General features: G+C 47.2%; 1 protein-coding gene across 2 annotated transcripts in view; it reads left to right on the top strand.

Annotated features, from left to right (window-relative positions):
• MAN1C1 (mannosidase alpha class 1C member 1) overlaps positions 1-20,137 on the top strand; it is a gene marked incomplete at its 5' end in the record, with an annotated part of 135,263 nt that overhangs the window by 36,172 nt on the left and 78,954 nt on the right. For both annotated transcript variants that reach the window (XM_081225284.1, XM_081225285.1), the window contains one exon: positions 18,290-18,386. In XM_081225284.1, the coding sequence (XP_081081410.1) occupies positions 18,290-18,386 (97 nt within the window). The remainder of the gene's footprint in view (positions 1-18,289; positions 18,387-20,137) is intronic.

Here is a 20,137-nt window from a genome sequence, read left to right as displayed (position 1 = left end):
AAGAAAATGCCCCATTAGTGGAAGAAATGGTGGCAGAATTATCATCAGAAGTACTCAAAATCATTCTATTTAAAGGTCACACTGGTAGAATTTTCAGACAACACTTGGCATTGCTTTTTTTTAAGTGGGAAAGCGGCTGCTCTGGGCATCGGGAGAGGACATCTTTTGGGTTTCAGATCTCTGGTTAAGGCTGTAACCCCACCAAGGTGGTGATCACTTAAAGATAATTACCTTCCACATTGTTCATGCTAAACTCTTGAGATGGACTGATTGGCATATTTAAATCTCATCTCCCAGGCATTTGCTAATTATCATAGCCTAGTTGGAGAAAAACCTAATCAAATAGCTGTTTGGAGATGCTTTGCATTTTAAAATTGCTCTGGGTTTATCCTAGAGAGGAAATGTGCCTCTGATTTTCCACTGGTTCTTTCCCTGCCCGGAAGAGGGTTTAAACTTTTAATGGCTTAAATAGCCACAGCTAATCACTCAGGAAACTTTGTGCATTTACATTTTCTCTTTTGCGTCATTTCCATCCTTGACCCCTTCATCACCTTGAATGAAGCTTTCTCACTTGGTGACTTCTCATCCATGAGGGGGGCCATTGAATTCCAGCTAATGAGGCTCATCTCTTTTATTCATTTTAAGTGGTACCAGCCAGGCCTGGAGTCAGATCTGAGAGTGAATGGTTATCACATGTTTCTCAGGTCCATAAATGGAATACCAAGTCCATGGTGAAAGTAAGAAGAATTTCTTCCTCTTCTTGCTCAGAAAAAGAAAGACAAAAAGAGCAGCTTCTTGGGTCAGCAGGTTGAGTAGAAGCCACCCTCCTTAGAAAAGGCACCCAAGACTGGGTACTATTTTCTTAGCAGCAGCTGGAGAAGACCCTCACCCTGCCCCCACCCCTGCTAGCTGAACTGAGATCCTTTTATGCAATGTTTTTTTCCAGCCACGGTGCTCAAAATTGGGGAAACACGACGGTTTTCTCCTTTATACAGCATATACGGCTGTCGGTGACAGAAATCTCACCAAGGCCTTTCTTTTGTAGGCAGTGGCTAAAACGGCCTGTCTTTGAGATTTATGTCTTTCAAGACCCTGTGAGCCACTGTCACCTGTAGTTGTACCTCAAAAGCAAATAAAGGGAAGAGGAATTTTGTGAAGGTTTTTCTCAAATCACTGTCACTGGCCGTCAGTCTATTTGTCTCCCTTCTGTGAAAGGGTCTGTTTTGCGGGCTTGGCAGGAGCGGCCACCTTCCTGCAGCAGGTTTACAGGCCCCAGCAGGAAGCCAGATCTGGAGGCAGCTGAGAAAGAGAAAACTCTGCTCTGTCTTATCAGAAGCCAGAGCTTTGGAGCTGGGGCAGGTGCATTCGGTTACTTGGGAGTGGGGAGTGGGGATTCGAGGAAGGTTCTGAGGTACGAGCACCTCAGAATCAAGCCAGCCGAAGCCCTGTGTGAGCTTTGATTTTGATCATTCAAACGGTTCAAAACTCTGTGAAACTTGAAGATCTGAGTTTTCTCTCTCTCTTTCCTAGTCTGTCCCATTAGCTCATCAAGATTAGAGCCTTTTGGTTTTCATAGTTAATTATTCTTTGGTATTCTATTTCAGGGTTTTGAAATCAAATTGCTTATGTTGGGCTTCCCTGGTGGTGCAGTGGTTGAGAGTCCACCTGCCGATGCAGGGGACGCGGGTTCGTGCCCCGGTCCGGGAGGATCCCACATGCCGCGGAGCGGCTGGGCCCGTGAGCCATGGCCGCTGAGCCTGCGCGTCCGGAGCCTGTGCTCCGCAACGGGAGAGGCCACAACAGTGAGAGGCCCGCGTACCGAAAAAAAAAAAAAAAAAAAAAAGTTGCTTATGTTTTACCCTCTCCCGTGTGATTAGGTTATCTTTTATAATAAGACTGCAATAATCCTTTCAAGAACACAGCACTTTAGCTCGGCACTCTCAAGGAAGATGTCCTAAATGTCCCATGAAGTTTAGTCTTGTAGGAGTGAGAAAACACCACCGGTTCCCGTTATTATGAATCCAGAAGTGCCACTGCACATCATCCATCATCACAGACCTAGAAAAATGAAAAGAAAACCTATGTTGAGCTGTCTGATTAATGCAAACTGAAGGAGTGCTTATGGGGTGGCAGCTCTTTGGCTTCGTAGGATGAATGAGCTCCAGGACCTGAGGAGTCTTTTATATGGTGCTCGTAAGGCTGAGCAGGTCTGTTTACTGCTTTGAAATTCTTTCTCCTGGTGTGAACGGGTAACCTTATCAGTGGGTTGTACAAGGCTTTCTAGCCAAAAAAGAAAATATGTACTTTGGAATCTCCGCTGATGGGGCCCCAGGGGGAATAAAGAGAAAAGTCAAATGCATGTCTCAGGCTACACGTGGGAAACAGGAGGAGTTTTTTTTTTTTTCAGATACTCATTAAGATCTCAGCTCAGTTATCAACTTGGAGGCCTTTCTTGGCCACCTCCACCCACTCAGTCATCTTCTCCCCCTCTTGCTTGATTTTTCTTCAAAGTGCTTATCACTATTCAAAATCACCCTGCTTATTTCTTATTGTCCATCTCCCCACACTATACGAGCCATGAAGGCAGGAACCTTGCCTGTCTTGTTTACTGCTGCATGTACCAGAACATGGGGTACCTAGTAGATGCTCAACACACTTTTTTAAAATGGGTGTCAGGTGAGGGGAAGTTGAGAAAAGAACAGGAAGAGGCAAAGGTTGGAATCAGACCTAGGTTTGAATCCAAATCCTTCACTTATTGGCTGTGTGCCTTTGGAATAATTATTGAACCTCTCTGAGTCTCAGTTTTCTTATCTATAAAATAGGCTACTTCCCAGAGGAGCAATGGAGGATTAAATGAGACAAAGTAACGGTAACATCTGGCACAGGGTCTGGTACATGGAGGTACTCAATAAATACTAGCTCATTCTCCAATCCTTAACAGTAACAATTGTACAGGGCGAGAAACAGGGCCCTTCACCGCCCACACATGTCCAGAGGTTTTCAGGCCTCCTTCTTGGGTCCAGGAATGGTATCTCTGAGGAAAGTAGTACTAATCCTTTTTCGGCTCCAAGGAGAATATAGACAGTTTCACGTAGTTCTACATGCATGAGTTAAATATAGGGTCCCAAGGATTCTGTACCCAGAGCTGGCTCTTCAAGAGATGGCAACACTGGGCTTCCCTGGTGGCGCAGTGGTTGGGAGTCCACCTGCCAATGCAGGGGACACGGGTTCGTGCCCCCGTCCGGGAAGATCCCACATGCCGCGGAGCGGCTGGGCCCGTGAGCCATGGCCACTGAGCCTGCGCGTCTGGAGCCTGTGCTCCGCAACGGGAGAGGCCACAACAGTGAGAGGCCCGCGTACCGCAAAAAAAAGAAAAAAGAGAGATGGCAACACTGCCTAGAAGACAAGACTCCTGCCCTCCTGAAGCCTTTTGTTCTCATCCTCAGCTGAGGGCCTCCATGAGAACCCCAAAGGCCTTGAGACAGGTCACCTAGGCCCCTTGCTCTCACAGATGCCACTAACAGCCTTTAGAAAGTGTTTATCAAGGCTGATCTTCCAGATTTCCAATGGTGTTACCTCTCTAGGCAACCTGGCAACAGAGATTACTTCTCTCCATGGCCCAGTTAATGTCTCCCTGCCACTCACTTTGGTATTTTCCTTTTTTTCACGTAAATATGTGTTTTTTTTCCTTTCTTTTAAAAAAAATTCTTAACATTCAGGCGAAAGAACTGGTTCTGCCTCTTTTGCGTTTCCAGAGACCCCAGCCTCTGCTGGGGCAGCTTTAAAGCAGGTCATCCCTCCCTTCTAGCGAACTGAGCCTTCGGGAACTGGAAATTTGGACGGTTCTCGTTTTCAAAAAGAAGCAGGCCTCAGGATGGGTCACATGGCGGTTGGCAGCAGCCAGTCCTCATTTTGATTCTGTGTGCCACGTGCCGTCCAGAGGTGCTGGGTTGATGTTTTATTCATTCATTCAGTGGACAGTGGAGCGGCCTAGTGAGATGGAAGGGACACAGCCTTTTGAATGAGTCAGACCCCAGCTTCAAACACTGGCTCTGCCACTTGCCAGCTGCCTGGCCCCAAATGTTGGGAAAAGGAGACACTAATCTTACCTCGGAGGGTTGTGGAGTGGGAAACAGTGTGCTGTCATGGTTAAGCATTCAGACCCCCAAGTTGCCCCCTTGCATCCATTGCCTGGCTCTGCCACTATTTGTTCTGCATCTTTGGAAAAGTTACTTAACCCTCCAGGACTCAACTGCTTCATCGTGTAAAATAGGGTTAACAACGGTAACCCATCCTAACAGTGTTGTGGTGCAGGATGAAATGCTTCTGAAAGGCTTGGCCCAGTGCTCAGCACATGCTGGGTGTGCAGTACATGTCCACTACTGGATAATAGAGGTAACACATGTAGCCATTATTATTACTAATGTGCTATGTTGACTTCCTCTGTTGGGCCAGCCTCATGCCAGGGGTTGGGGATGCATTGGGTCACAGAGCTCAAGGGCAGGAGAAGAGACATGAAAGAAATTATTATCCTGCAGAAGTCTTAAGTACTGTCATTGATGGATGGCAAGGGGCTGTGGAACAGTGAATTCCAGAATGCTGGTACCTCTGCTCCAGAGTATCAGAATTCCTTATGTAGAAAAAGGGCTACGGTGGAGTGAAAGTGCATTGGAAGTTTGGTGGGTTTTGTTCATTCAGTTTTTCACTGGGAAATGCTAAGGCCCTGAAGTAGTATATTAGTTTGCTATTGCTGTAGTCACAAATCACACAAACTTAGTGACTTAAAACAACACAAATTTATTCTTTTACAGGTCTGGAGATCAGAAGTCTAAAACGAGTCTTCCTGGGCTAAAATCAAGACGTTAGCTAGGCTGCCTTCCTTTCTGGAGGCTCTAGGGGAAAATCCATTCCCTTGCCTTTTCCAGCTTCTTGAGTCCCCCTGGATTCCTTAGTTTATGGTCCCTTCCTCCATCTTCAAAGCCAACAATGGCCAGTGGAGTCTTTTTCACATTTCACCACTTTGACTCTCCTGCCTCTTCCCTCCCTCACTTCTAAGGACCCTTGTGATTACATTGGGCCCACCTGGATAATCCAGGCTAATCTCCCCACCTCAAGATCAGCTGATTAGTAATCTTAATTCCATCTGAAACCGTAATTCCATTTTACCACACATACTCACAAGTTCCAGGGATTAGGACATGGGCACCTTTGGGGGCCGTTATTCTGCCGACCCCAGGTGGGAAGGTGCCGTGTGAGTTTGAGGTATTGTCCAGAGGCCCCTGTGGCTGAAGCGCGGAGAGTGGGAAGGGACCTGGGGAGAGGTCAGAGGCAGGCCTTTCAGGCATGGTGCCTTGGGGAGTTCTTGGATGCTCTTACACAGAGGAATGACATTTGATGGCTTGCATTTTTAAAGGGCTTAGTCTGTTGGTTGTATAGAGAAAGGATGTGGCGAGGGGTGCCTGAGAGGAAGCGGCGAGCCCATACTGAGGTCCAGGGACAGTGGTGGACTGGGAGGGGGATGGGAAAGGGGTGAATCAGAGATGTTGTCGACAGGATTGCTGGAGAGTGAACGTGAGGTGTGGAATAGAAGGAGACTCCAGAGGGCTCTGAGGTTTCAGGTGGATGGTGCTGATGTTTCTGGACATGGGAAGATGATGTGGATCCCAGGGCCACAGACCACAAGTGCTAATACTTACGACAGAGTTTTCTATGTGCCGGGAGCTGTGCCGAATGCCTTGCATTGTAATTACAAACAGCCCTCCGTATCCATGCATTCTGCATCCACAGATTCAACCAACCGAAATTCAATCTGAGGTTGGTGGATCCACAGATGCAGAACCCAGGGATAAGGAGGACCAACTGTACCAAGCCATTTTACATAAGGGACTTGAGCATCCATGGTTTTTGATATCAGTGGGGGTGTCCTGGATACCAAGGGATGACTGCAATCCTTGCAGCCCCATTGGAGGCAGGCATGGTAATTGCTCCATTCTATGAGAAGCATAGAGTATTCTGACAAGAGCATAGACTGCCCGGGTTCAAATCCTGGCTCTGCCACTTGCTTGCTGTGACACTTGGGCACATGCCTCAGTTTCCTCATATGAGAATGGGAGCAATGATAGACTAATCTTATAAAATTAGTGTGACAATTAAAGAGTTAACATATATGGAACACACTGATGACTCATGGAAAACACTGGTTAAGCATAATATAACAGTATCCTTATCTTTAAACAAATGAGATAATCGAGGCACAGAGAGGTCAAGTATCTTGCCTAAGGACACACAGCTGCGGAAAGCTGGGATCCAAAGCCAGGCTCTTAACTACCATGCCTTACCTCCTCCTTGAGAGGACCTCTCAGAGCTGTGGTGAAAACTGCACGTGCTAATACATATAAAAGCCCTCTTCATGGTGTTTGTCACATGCTATACATTCCATAAGTGTATGTATGTGGAAGTGCAGTTTCTTTTTCTGTAAAATGGGAGTGATGATGACACCCACCCTGCCTCACTCACAGGACCATAAGGCTCAAATCAGGAAGGCAAAGCACTTTGGAAATAGTAGAGCTACCTACACATAGGCCATTTTTATACTCAGTTTCTTCAAAACGGCCTTGTTGAACCATTTCCCCTTGGAATTTCACTCACAGATATGCTGAGGTCTTTCATACTGTTGTTCATCTTTGTCCACAACTCCCCATCTCCCCGCCTCCACCCTGATGCCCAGGCTTTGACAGAAGAGAGTGGGGAGGACCCTTCACTTTGCAGTCAGGGAACCAATCTCAGTGCAGTGGCAGAGCTCAATTTGCTTGTGACCTTCTCCATCAGCTCCCTTTGTTCATCTGCAGACTCTGCACCAAGGTCATAAAGTGTCCCATGGGAATGTGTCTCACCCGTTCTTGCTATCCCTGTGGCCTCACAGTTGGAGCTGTTCCCTTACTGGGCCTTCTAAGACCCTTGTTGAGGCAACTCCACCAGGCAGTAGGTGTTTCTGTCCCAGGCATCCCCCTTTCCCCTTGGTTCTCACAGCACTAGCAGCCCCAGGAAGCTCCCCCTCTGTTGTCACCATCCTTAGATATTTATTCAACATACTTTTATGGAGGACCTCTATGTGCTGGGCAATCTGTTAGGTGCTGGGGAGCAATCGTGAGCAAATGGAGCCTGTGTTCTGGGTGTGGGAGGAATAGATACTAATTAACCAATCACGCAATGAATGTAAAGTTCTGACTTTAATAATCCTCTATAATAGGAAGATTCAACGCAGTCCAGGAGGTCAGGCTTCTCTAGGACATGGAAACTAAGCCGAGATCTGAAAGATGAGTGGAATTTACCAGGAAAAAAGTAGAGCGAGGAGTGGTCCAAGGAGAGGGACTATCGTGTGCAAAGGCCCCGTGGCAGGAGGAGGCATTGCTCTTTGAGGAACTGAGAAAGAAAGCTAGTACGGCTGGGCAGAGATGGGGAGGAGAAGCTGACACTGGAAGCATGAATGGGTGGACTCTACAAGGCTTGATGGGCCTTACTGAGTTTGATCTTTATATCTGATGGAACTGTTTGAGTGTGTGTTGGGTGTGGGGTAAAGATATGAATAAATTTGTCCTTCGAATAATCACCATGGCTGCAGTGTGGTTGAACCATGTAGGAGGCCAGAGAGAACTCCTCTAGGCCAGTTAAGAGGCTGCTGCAGGAGTCCCATGAAGAGATGGGAGTGGTATGGATTAGAGTGGTGGTGCAGAGAGAAATGGATGAAGAGATACTCAGTAGATAAATTAATAGTGTAGCAGTCATCCTATGGCTGCTTTTTACTGAGCACATACTATGTTCCAGCTGCTGTGCTAAGCACTTGGCAAGTGTTATCTTATTTAATCTCAGGGTTATTATAAGGATTAAATATTCCTGTCCTTTTACAGATGAGGAAACTGAGACTCAGAGAGGTTAAGTCACTCACTCAAGGCTGCACAGCCAGTAGGTAGCAGAGCCCTAGAGCAGCTTCTCAAACTTTAATGTGCATTTGGATAACTTGAGGATCTTGTTAAAATGCTGGCTTTGATTCAGCAGGTCTGGGGTGGGGCCCAGGATGCTGCATTCCTAACATGTTCCCTGGGTATGCCCAGCTGCTGGTCCCTGGACCACACTGAATAGCAAGGGTCTGTCTGCCTCCAGGTCCCACACTCTCAGCCATGGTGCCTTAGAACAGCTGCAGATGGGGTGAGATTTCTGAGACTGCTCAAATCTGAATCCCATCCTGGGCAGGATGTGGGCGTGCTCTCTGGACCTCAGATAGGTCAGAAGTCATATCACATTTGCACTTCCTACATTTGTCCTTCAGTAGCTCAAGCAAACCCAGAAGTGAAAGGGTTAGAGGCAGCACCTCCCTGTCTACTCCCCACCCACCCCTCCACCCCTCAGCACAACCAAACCCCATCCTGCATCCGCTTCTGAACTATAGGCCAGGGGTTATGTGCATTCACAGATGTCTCATCAGCAGTTGTCAGTCAGATCATTTTGTGGGGCACCCATAGAATGGGGTGGACTGAGAAATCTAATGTGGATGGTTTTAGGTACCAAGCTGTCAGCTGTTTCCCTGGGCTGTGCTGAAAGTGAAGGAGAAAAAAATCACTGTAACATTCTAATCTCTTGATCTGTGTGGTCATTAGATCCTGGGATCATTAGAGACCAAGCCCTTTCCCACTCAGCCCCTGCAGACGGGCCAGGTGTCACTGCTGGGAGACACCAATAAGGCTGCAAGTCACTGTGTGAGCACTTGTCTTTAATGACTGGGAAAATCCATTTCCCTTCCTGGCAGCTTTGAGATGTTGCAACTGTGTTTCTGGGTCATTGCCGGACCTGATCCTGTCTGTGTGCGTGTTTTATTTTTTATTTTTTTGGTTTATTTATTTATTTATTTATTTATTTTTGGCTGCGTTGGGTCTTCATTGCTGCGCGCGGGCTTTCTCTAGTTGCAGCGGTGAGCGGGGGCTACTCTTCGTTGCGGCAGGCAGGCTTTTCATTGTGGTGGCTTCTCTTGTTGCGGAGCATGGGCTCTAGGCGCGCGGGCTTCAGTAGTTGTGGCACGTGGGCTCAGTAGTTGTGGCTCGCCGGCTCTAGAGCATAGGCTCAGTAGTTGTGGCACACGGGCTTAGGTGCTCCACGGCATGTGGGATCTTCCCAGACCAGGGCTCAAACCTGTGTCCCCTGCATTGGCAGGCGAATTCTTAGCCACTGCGCCACCAGGGAAGTCCACGTGTTTTATTTTTAAAAGGGGAGAATGTCTCACTCTTTCAATGATCGCTCCTTTCTCCCTAGCTGCTGCCAAAGAACTTTCCAATGCAAACTTTCTATTCAGTTTCCCACTCTCAAGGCGGTCCGCCAGTATTCCTATTTCTTCCTCTTCTCAAACGCATCATTTCTTGGCTCCATCATTCTGGGGCCCCTCAGGCTGGGGTGGGTGTCTTTGTCCCCCTGGGGTGGGCAATGCAGTGGATTCTAGTCACTTTTCTGCAGGAGAGGGTTCTAGAGTTCTGAGACAGGTAGAAAGAACATCTTAAACAAAATAATGTCTGCCTCAAATTAGTAAATATTTTTCATTTTAAGAGTTCATGTCATTGCAATTTGTTCAGGTGGACAAGAACAGCTTTTGTTTGAGAAAGAACTGAAGAGGTGTCTTAGGCTTCTGCTCTGATTGCTCTGCCTCTCACTGGAGCTTTGTTTCCTGCCTCTGCAGAGCTCGGTGAAGGGAAGGCTTTGTGATCTATTGTTAGGTATTCTTTGAATCTATAATGCATAGACTGCTGGAAGGGAGGGGCTTCCAGCCCATCCAGAGCTCCTGTCTCTAGCATGGACACGCATGCATGCACACACACACGTGCACACACACAAAAATGATGACTGCCTGGTGTGTATTTCTAGAACCCAGTGGGGGCAGAGGTGTTTAGTTCTCGTGTCTCTTGATTCTTAGAGCCACCTTCTTGATTTCTCTTTCTGTAGCTCAGGCTGCCCCTACCCCCATCAGCTGCTTCACTTCTCTTGCTGGTTGGCCCCCTTTCTGACTCCTGGCTGAAAAGGCCTTCTCCTCTATCAAAACTCCCTCCCTCCCATCCACCCCAAGGCCGACCACCTACACAATCCCTTTAGGCTTTAGAAGTAGCACTATAACATTTCTTCCTTATGTTTTTCATTTTAACAATCTTTCATTTTCACCTTACAAACATTTCTAGATATTCATTATAGAAAATCCAGAAAATATAAGTCAATAATAAGAAAAAAATAACCACTAAACCTCTCAGTATCTGACATAACCACTGTCAGCATTTTTGTGCATTTCCTTCCAGTTTTTTTTTCCTTTAAAACACTCATACATAGTCCAGTGATCTTCATACCATATAACTTGGTATTCTGCTTTTCCAACTAATATTATATAATGAACATCTTTGTGTGTCTCTCCCTATATAGTGATATTTAGTTTATATCACTAAACGTTCGGAAACACAATTTTTAATACCCGTTTCATACTTTACATTTCATACTTTAGCCCTTGCACGATTATTTTTAATTGGGAACAATACCTATCCTGTCAAGCCCACTGAACTGCCTGATCAAATGAGAGAAAGTGTGCAGAGAGCTGCACAAATATGCGCAATGATCATTCATGATGTTAGTTTTATCTTCCCAAGTGAACTACTTTATGTGTTGTCACGAAATTGTTATATGCTTTCCTATTCAAGTTTTGCACAGCAGTGGGCAAAACTAGCTGTCTGGGTTTAATCCTTAAAAGGGAACGTACTTATTAATAACTTTTAATTTTTTTCCTAGCAATTTCTTAGAGGCTCTGGCCTAAGGAACTTACCTGAAATATAGAAAAGGGAGTGTGCACAAAGATGTCCATTATGGCATTATTTACAATAGCCCCAAAATAGAAACCACTGACATGTACAATTATATGGGAGGAAGGTTGAGTAAATGATACTGAACCTACTTGCAAAGTTATTATATAGCTATCTAAAATGATGTTTACAAAGCCTTTGGAATAAAATGGAAGATGTTTATGTCATCATCACTGGAAGAAGCAAAGATAAATGAAAAAGAGTGGAAAGAAAGACACCAAAGTGGCAACAGTGGTTATAATACTTAAATGATAGATGATTATTTTCTTTCTCTCTGTTTTTCTGCAATGAGCTTGTATACCTTGGATGCATTAAACGATAGGTAGGTAGGTAGGTAGGTAGGTAGGTAGGTAGGTAGGTAGATGGATGGATAGATAGATAGATAGATAGACAGATCAACCTTATTTTTTAAACTATCGGAAAGGATGTAAGCAGAAGAGGCAAGTACAGGGCACAGAACTGAGTTCAAGTGAAAGCAGTGACCCAGAGGTGGGAGAAAAGGGCATGGGGGGCTGAGCCCAGACTGGGCTGGAACTTCTGGAAAATGCTTAGAACCACAAAAGGTGCCTTTTAGTTTATTTTTGGAGCAGGAAGAACAGAGTAAGGATGGGCACCTCATTTGAACATGGTAATATAATTATAAAAGGAGAAACCAAAATTGCTGGTTCCTCATTTGCTCCATCTTCTGACCAGCGTGGGCGGGACAGGCTTGGTGAGGGGAATGTGAAAGCCCAATAGGGCTTTTGAGGAACCGAGGGGTAAGAGGAGCCACAAAGAGACTGGCAACAAGCACATTCTATCATAATTTATACAAGTGGGGAAAACAGAATTCTGTCATGTATAAATCTGGGTGAAAATGACATCAACATCCTGTAACGTTCCCTAATATTTTTTTAAAAAGAATTCAGACTTTTAAAAAGTTGCAAAAAATACTACAAAGATTCACATTTACCCTTCACCCAGATTCCTCAAATGTTAGTGTTTTACCCTGTTTGCTTTGTGTACACTCTTCTCTCTCTCTTGCTACACACACACACACACACACACACACACACACACACACACACGAGGTTTCTGAACTATTTGGGAGTAAGTTGCAAGCATGATGCCTCTTACCCCTAAATACTTCATTGTGTGTTTCCAAAAGGTTGGTTCTACTTTTCTGCGTTACCATAGTAAAACCAGAAAATTAACATTGACACAATACTGCCTGATCCCTATACCCCATTCACATTTTGTCAATTATCTTGATGATTGTCCTTTATAGTAATAATAATAATAGTAGTTGTTATTATTTCTGCTCCAGGATCGCATCCAAGATCATGTATTACATTTAGTTCATGTCTCTTTAGTCTCCTTCAGGCTGAACAGTTCCTCAGTCTTTTCTTTCACGACCTTGATGTTTTTGAAAAGCAAAGGCCATTCATGTTGTAGGTTGTCTCTCAATTTGGGTTTGTCTGATCTTTCCTCATGATTCGGTTCAGGTTTGCATTTTTGGCAGGATTACCACTGAAACGACATGTGGTCTTCTTAGTGTGTCATATCAAATGGCATGTGCTATCTATTTGTCCCCATTAATAGTTTTTAAAAATATAAATTAATAACAGCTTTACTGAGTTATAATTCACATATGATAAAATTCACCATTTTAAAGTGTAAAATCCAGGGCTTCCCTGGTGGCGCGGTGGTTGAGGGTCCGCCTGCCGATGTAGGGGACGCGGGTTCGTGCCCCGGTCCGGGAGGATCCCACATGCCGCGGGGCAGCTGGGCCCCTGAGCTGTGGCCGCTGAGCCTGCGCCTCCAGAGCCTGTGCTCCGCAACAGGAGAGGCCACGGCGGTGAGAGGCCCGCGTACCGCAAAAAAAAAAAAAAAAAAGTGTAAAATCCAGTGGATTTTAGTATATTCCCAGAGTTGTACAGTCATTATCACAATCAATTTAGAACATTTTCATCATCCCAAAAGGCCCCATACCTATTAGCCGTCATTCTCCGTGTCTTTTTCCCTCACCCCTGGTGACTACTAACCTACTTTCTGTCTATAGGTGTGCCTATTCTGGACATTTCATATACATGGAATCATATGCTGTATGGCCTTTAGTGTCTGGTTTCTTTCACTAAACACAGTGTTTTCAAGGTTCATCCACATTGGAGCATGTATCAGCACTGCATTCCTTGCTATGGCCAAATAATATTCCATTGTATCTATGTACACATTTTGTTGGTTCATTCATCAGTCAATGGACATTTGGGTTGCTTCCACTTTTGGGCTGTTACAAATAGTGCTGCTATGCACATCTGTGTACAACTTTCTGTATGGACATATGTTTTTAATCTTCTAGGGTGTATGTCAGGGTACCCAATACCACCGCTAGGTTCAGTGATTCACCAGGAGGGCACATAGTCCTACTCCTGGCTGATTTACTGCAGTGAAAGGACACAAAGAAAAATCATCAAAGGGGAAATGTGCATACAGGGAAGCCCTGGGGAAACGAGACCCAGCATGCAAAAGTCCTCTCTGGGTGGAGTCCCCCAGAACACACTTCAGTCCTTCAGCACTGAGCTGTGATGACACGTGTGAGACGCCATCCACCAGGAAGTTCATTAGAGACTCAGTGCCCAAGGTTTTTACTGGGGGCTGGTCATGTAAGTACCCTCGGCCTAACATGTTCCAAAATTCCAGACTCCCAGAAGGAAGGCAGGTGTTCAGCATACACCACATTGTTTGTACAGTCTCGGTGCAGTAAACCACCCTTACCCATCAGAGAATGGTGGGAACACTCACTAAATCCAAGTTCCCAGGCACCAGCCAAGGGCCAAATTTGCAAGCAGAGCCTTTCTAGGGATAGAAGTCTCAGGCCTACTGTGTTAACTCTGTTCTGCACAGGTCTGCACCCAGGAGTGGAATTGCTGGGTCACATCGTAACTCCATATTTAACTTTATGCCAAACTGTTTTCCAAAGCAACTGCACCATTTTCATTTCCACCAGCAATTGATGAGGTTTCCACTTCTCCACAGCCTGGCCCACACTTGTTATTGTCCATCTTGTCGATTATAGCCATCCTAGTGTGACTGATAGGTTTTTAAGTTAGTGATTTGCAGGCATTTAGAACCAAAAATGAGGATCCATAGGAGCCAAAATGCGTTCTCTAAGAACAAATCATACCAGTCTAACCACTGATTTTTCTTAAAAGAAAAAAAAAAGCCATCTGTTTTCTCTGTACTAGCTGTACTGGGGCAGAGTGCTTTTGTATTTCAGTCCTGTCCTTCATAATATCTTCGTATACAAAAATGGAGACACAGGGCTTGGACTGATTATCTGGAAGATTCCTCACTTGTTGACAGATGACACTCAAAGAGCAGTGCTGGAGCCAGGTGAGGGGCCCCTGCTGCTGTTTCCCCAACTCTGTTCTCAGCCCAGCCATTTAATGTTTCTCTCTAAAACTTGGGGGAGACACAGATGGCGGTCCCATGAAAGCAGGCAGAATACCCAAAACACGCAGACACACACACTCGCTGAATGATAAGATCTGGGTCTGGAAAGATCCTCACAGCATGGAATGAGTACAGAGAGTCCAGTGAGATGCAGTTGTTAGGGACAAATGGCAAGTCCACACCCACAGGATCTGGTCCAGATATAACCAGGGAGAGTTTGCACTTCGGTTTCTGCTCGTTACCAAAAACCAACCATAACAAATGGGTGATGAAGTCTGGGCACCCTGGAAAAACGTTGTGATGTGTATCTGCAGTTTCAGGGGATTTAGAGCTCTGCCATCAGGCAATCTGTTGAAGGAGCTGGGCCGTTCAGCCGGCCAACAGGCAGCCTAAGGTGACTTGAGAGTTGGCTCCCCCTGGATGAAGATCTGTGCTGGGAGCATATGAGCTGTCTTCCCCAAGGGCCGCAGGGAAAAGCAGATTTAGATCGATTAAGAAAGAACTTTGTGAAACTCTGCAATTGAATGAGCTGCCTGGTAAAGAGGTAAGCACCCTTTCACTGGGGGTGTTCAAAGAGAGATTACTTAGTCTTTTTAAGGAACTTGCATGGGGCAGGAGGTGGCCTGAGTTCTTTGAAGCCTTAGAACTGCCTAAACATGAAGCCAGGGACTGTCCGTCTCTAAAGCCAAGTCCAGGGGTTGCCCAAGGCACATATCACCAGTTCCAGAGTGAGATTAGCCTTTCTTTCTGTAGGTCATCCTCTTCTTGTGCCCCTCACAATCCTACTTGTCCATCGGACACTTGGGTGCCTGTGAAGCTCCCCTTGAGACACACGCTTGCCTTCTTCTGAGCACCTCTGTTACTTAGAAGCCCCCCCACCCCATCCCCCCGACCCATTACCTATTTTACCTGTGATGTGTGTGGTCCACACGTCAAGCCTCCCAGCCATGTGTTAAGCTCCAGAGCCAATTTTCTTGTTTGTTCTTACTTTCATTGAGCAAATATTTAATGAGCACCTATTATGTGTCAGTCCCTTGGTGAGTTGCCAGGCACGCAGCAGTGACTAGGGGATGGGGGCACTGACCAAATAGTTGCGAGTATAAAAGCTTAACTGCAGGCTGCTGTGGGACCTGACATCAGGAATGTGAGGAGGTCGTGGGGGCCTGGCTGGGGAGGAGGACTCCCTGCAAAAGTGCCCTTTCAGCTGAGAGTTGAAGGAAGATAAGCAGTTGGCAGGAAAGTGGAGGGAGGGGTCTGGGGGAGCACAGGCTAGGACAACTGGTAGGTTGGGGCACATTAGGAAGAGAAGTGAGGACCACCTGGCTGGGGACTTTCTCCGTCATCCCCGCTTATCCAGCGCCTGGGCTTGCGACCCGAGGTGGGAGACACAAGGATTAGCGTTCGAGGGTCTGTGTGGCCTTGTGCACGTGTGTGTGTGAGAGCAGCTCTAATTGCCTCTGAATCCTGTCCCAAGTGACACAGGGATTATTTGTGCCTTCCTTCCTCTCCATTGATGTGGATGACTGCGAGAACAGGCCATGTTCCAACATCCCCACGTCCCTGCAGTGACAGCTCCTTTGAGAACATGTAGATACCCATGGTTCTCTTAATTACTCCTGCACACCCACTTCTCTCTCTCAAGCAGGTGGGGTTTGGGGGTAAGGTGCAGTCCTCGCCCTCCAGACCTCTGCTCCTGCTTTCCTGCTGTCATTTCTGTTTTAACAGCCTCCTGCTGCTCCCCTACCCATCCCCCATCCCTCCCTCCCCTCACACTGACTTAATCGAGGCCCCCCCCCGCCCCAAGAATAAGAGAGACTGAGGGAGGAGGCCAGTCTCCCTTAAGCGCTCATACCCGGCAATTAGTTTCCCTTATTGCCAATTCAAGATAAGTAGAAAATAACCAAGGAATGGAACCAGGGCTCAAAGCCTGTGTCGAGTGCTTGGCATGCAGTACCATGACATTTGCATGTGTGTCTCCTGGGAAGCCACACATCAGGCCAAGCATGGGGGTGGGGTCTGCTGGCCTGGGAGCTGAAAGAGCTGTATTCCAGCCCTGCTGGCTGTGCCACCCTGACCACCTTCCATCTCTGAGCCTCAGTTTTATCATCTATGGAGAGATGGTACTAGATTATTCTGCCATTTCACAGAGAGCCCAGGCCACAGACCTGTCAGGTCTGCCCTCCTGGTCTGTGTGTTTTGGCCCCAGTGGTGAGCATGGCAATGGTTACTGTCCAGGTGTGCCTGGAAGAGATGGCTGCTAGACCTTGGCACCAGGAGTGGCAGAGCATGGAGAACGCAGGTGGCGATGTCCAGAAAGACAGTGCTGAGGCAGGAAGGTAGGCTGGGAGATGGAGGGAGGAAGCAGAAGGGTGCCAGACAGTGTCTGGAAGTGAGCTGAGAAATATAAATAAACACACATAGTAGACTGCTGGTTCTCAGATGTGGCCTATGGACCACGTGGGAATGTGTTAGAAAGACAGAGTCTCAGGCCCCGCCCCAGACCTGCTGGATCAGACACTCAAGGATGGGGCCCAACAGCCTGTTTTAACAAGCTCTCCAGGTGATTCTGATGCACGCCAAAGTCTGAGAACTAATAAGATGGATGAAAGGAGGGGTGGATGGATGAGGCTTGGAGAACCAGATGGGTATTTTAAAGGCTGAGCAGGAAAGAGGACTCGTGTTTGTTGATCACTTGCTGTGTGAAGTCGAAAACTGGGCATTTCCAGCTACTTGCTTTCAGTTAAACCTTTCAGGATTGTGGCAAAGCAGCCCTTGTTATTCCCATCTCAAAGATGAGGCAGCTGAGGCTTGGAGACATTTAGTTGCTTGCCAAAGGCAAAGAGACAGTGGCAGAGGTAGGATTAGAACCCGGGGCCTCCCGGCCCCGAAGCCTGAGTTCTTTCCACAACACCAGGCTGCCTCCCACCTGCCTGTCCTTCAGCTGTGCCTCCGCTGCCTGGGCTGGCTCCCTTCTCAGCCCCATGGTCACCGCAGAGGCCTGCTCTGCTGTCCTTCTTCTGCAGCCTGCCATCGAAGGCAAAAGGGAGACCCTGGGGAGGGGCGGGGGAGCAGGGCTGGGGACAGATTGTCGCCTTGCGTTCCTCCAGCCTCCAGTGCTAAGTGCAGTTAGGGGACAAAGGTGCTTGTGTGCTTGTGATGCTGCCAAGGGGCTAACAAAGTTGCCTTAATGTAGTAAGAACTCATGCATGCGCTGGGTGACAAAGCTGACAGATACTCATTGCCAAGCCCTGTGCAGGGTACTTTGGGGGAACTGAGGCAAAGAAAATGTAGTTTCTGGCTTCAAAGAGTTTGTGGTCCAGAACCAGTAAAACAAAAACTAACAGTGACCAGCTGGGGTGCTAGGAGGCCTGGGAGAGCCAGCCTGGGTCAAGCCAAGTGCAGGAGGAGTTCAAAGAGACTCAGGCAGTGACTTTAGGGGACAGACCTAAGGCTTCGGAGCCAGAGGGCATGGGTTCAATTCCCAGCATGCTCACTCACTCACTCACTCACTGGGTAATCCTGGGCGAGTTACCTCATGTCTTGACCTGTCTCCTTATCTACAAAATGGAGTTAACAACCCCTAGCTCAAGGAACGGTTCTATTAGATTCTAACAGGCATCCCTCGGTGAGTTTTGTTTCCTTCCCTTCAGAGGGCCACTTTATGTCCGGGAAGGCTTCATGGAAGAGGTGGCTTTTCACTTTGGCACTGACGGATGGCTAGAGTGTATTTAGTGCCTTTTGTGCCTTCTCTGAGGCATCTATGGGTAGACGCAGGACGTGTGGGGCTGTCGGAGGAGAACAGCCTTCCAGGCATAGCTATGAATAAAACAGTGGTGAGAGGAAGTCGTCTTTCTCAATGTGGAAGATTGTTTTTATAATGTGGTTTCAAATCCTGTTGCAAAGGGCAAGGCCAGGTGGCCAGCCCACGCTGTTGGGAATCTCCACGCTCAGGGTCTGTTTCTGGTCTTTCTTAACAGATGATGCAGTTCGCCTGGCAGAGCTACAAGCGCTATGCAATGGGGAAAAACGAGCTCCGGCCCCTCACAAGAGACGGCTACGAGGGCAACATGTTCGGTGAGCTGACGTCGAAAGACCCCCTGCCCCTGGGGGCCGAGCAGAATTTCATTTTTGACTTTTTGCCTCCTGAGCTATGTCCCTGTTTCTCCAGAGCTGGGGGCTCCCAAGTCTGACTTCCTGCAGGGTTGTCTAGGCTTGTGAGCCTTCTAGGTTTGGGGGAAACCCACATGCTTCTCCCTCACCTCACACACTTCTTTATATGCAGCTGTTGTTAATTTTCAGAGCAGACAAACTTGGAAATGTGAGTGGGGGCAGTGAGTGACGGACACTAGTTGCCATGGAGAAGGTGGGCAGATCTGAAGGACACAGAGGATTGGGTTTAAATTGGCTCCTCCAGGTGGCTGTAAAATGATCTTGGGTGTTTTCCTAGAGAAACCAAACATGTATCTGATAAGCTGGGCACACGCGCTGCCTTTAGGGTCTTGGGTGTGTGTCTCTCGCCGGGTGGCTTGGTGGACAAATAGTCACAGTTAGGGAGCAGCGTGGGTGCTGCTGTGTGTTGGCAGCTTGAGTTTGACCTGCAGCCACACTTGCCAACATCTCTGTCGTTTGCAGCCGTGAGATCCTCCTCACCCAGAGCCTCGAAAGCCCTTCTCACCTGGAGAGACTGCAAAGTGCCTCACTGTGGGCACGGCTTTAGATATCAAATGTAATTCCCGGACAAATCACCAGCGCCCCTCTCTGCAGGCCTTTCACGTGAAAAGATGCTGGAGGCACCTGGCTTCCTTCTTCCCTGCGAGACAGCAGCTATCTGGGGAGCTGGAAACAGAAATTCATCACCTGTATTCCCCACCCCTTAGAGACACAGGCTCCTGACATCAAGAACCAAAGAGCTAAGTCAGATGAAAATCCCCAGAAAAATTTCAAAAGCAGGTTTACAAGGCCCCCCATGCATATGGCAGAGTATTTGTGTTACGGGAAAAGGGACACAGGACCTACCTTCCTCCATGTCACCAGGCAGCATCCCAACCCTTCTGGCTGTTCGGACAGTTCACTCCCCTTGGGTAGGGGGGTGTGATTTGGGGTAGCTGCTGCTGCTGCTTTTTCCCCCTGATTATCATAGGCTGTAAGGGAAAAGAGAAAGTATCAAAAAGTGTAAATCAGGCCAAAAATAACTCATTCTACCATGTAGACGCAGCCTCTGTGGACATCTTGTCTTATTTCCTTTCAGTCTTTTCTTCAGTACACTTCCCCTACCCATATACAATATTATGTTCTTCCTTTTCTTTTTTTTTTAACTGAATGTTACATCATATGTGTTTCCCTAACTCGTGTAAATTTTTTCATAAAGAGTATTTTTAATGGTTGCAGTTATTGCATGGATGTGCCATAATTCATTTAACCATCCCACTAAAGGTACTTTCCAATTTTTCGCTATTAAAATAACACGGGGGCTTCCCTGGTGGCGCAGTAGTTGAGAGTCCGCCTGCCGATGCAGGGGACACGGGTTCGTGCCCTGGTCCGGGAGGATCCCACATGCCGCGGAGTGGTTGGGCCCGTGAGCCATGGCCGCTGGGCCTGCGCGTCTGGAGCCTGTGCTCCACAACGGGAGAGGCCGCAGCGGTGAGAGGCCCGCGTACCGCAAAAGAAAAAATAAAAAAATAAAAAAATAACACGGCAGTTATCATCTTTGTGCATAAAACGTTGTCTTAGGATAGGTTCTGAGGGAGGACTCCTGAGTCGTGGGGAGGAAGACAGGTGTTTCCTTAACCTCAAATATGAAATGTGTGGATTCTAGTTTCAGAGGC

Source organism: Mesoplodon bidens (assembly GCF_964165515.1).
Source record: "Mesoplodon bidens genome assembly, chromosome: 2".
Lineage (NCBI taxonomy): Eukaryota > Metazoa > Chordata > Mammalia > Artiodactyla > Ziphiidae > Mesoplodon > Mesoplodon bidens.
The sequence above is the reverse complement of the archived record's forward strand: the minus strand, read 5'-3'. Positions and strand labels throughout refer to the sequence as shown.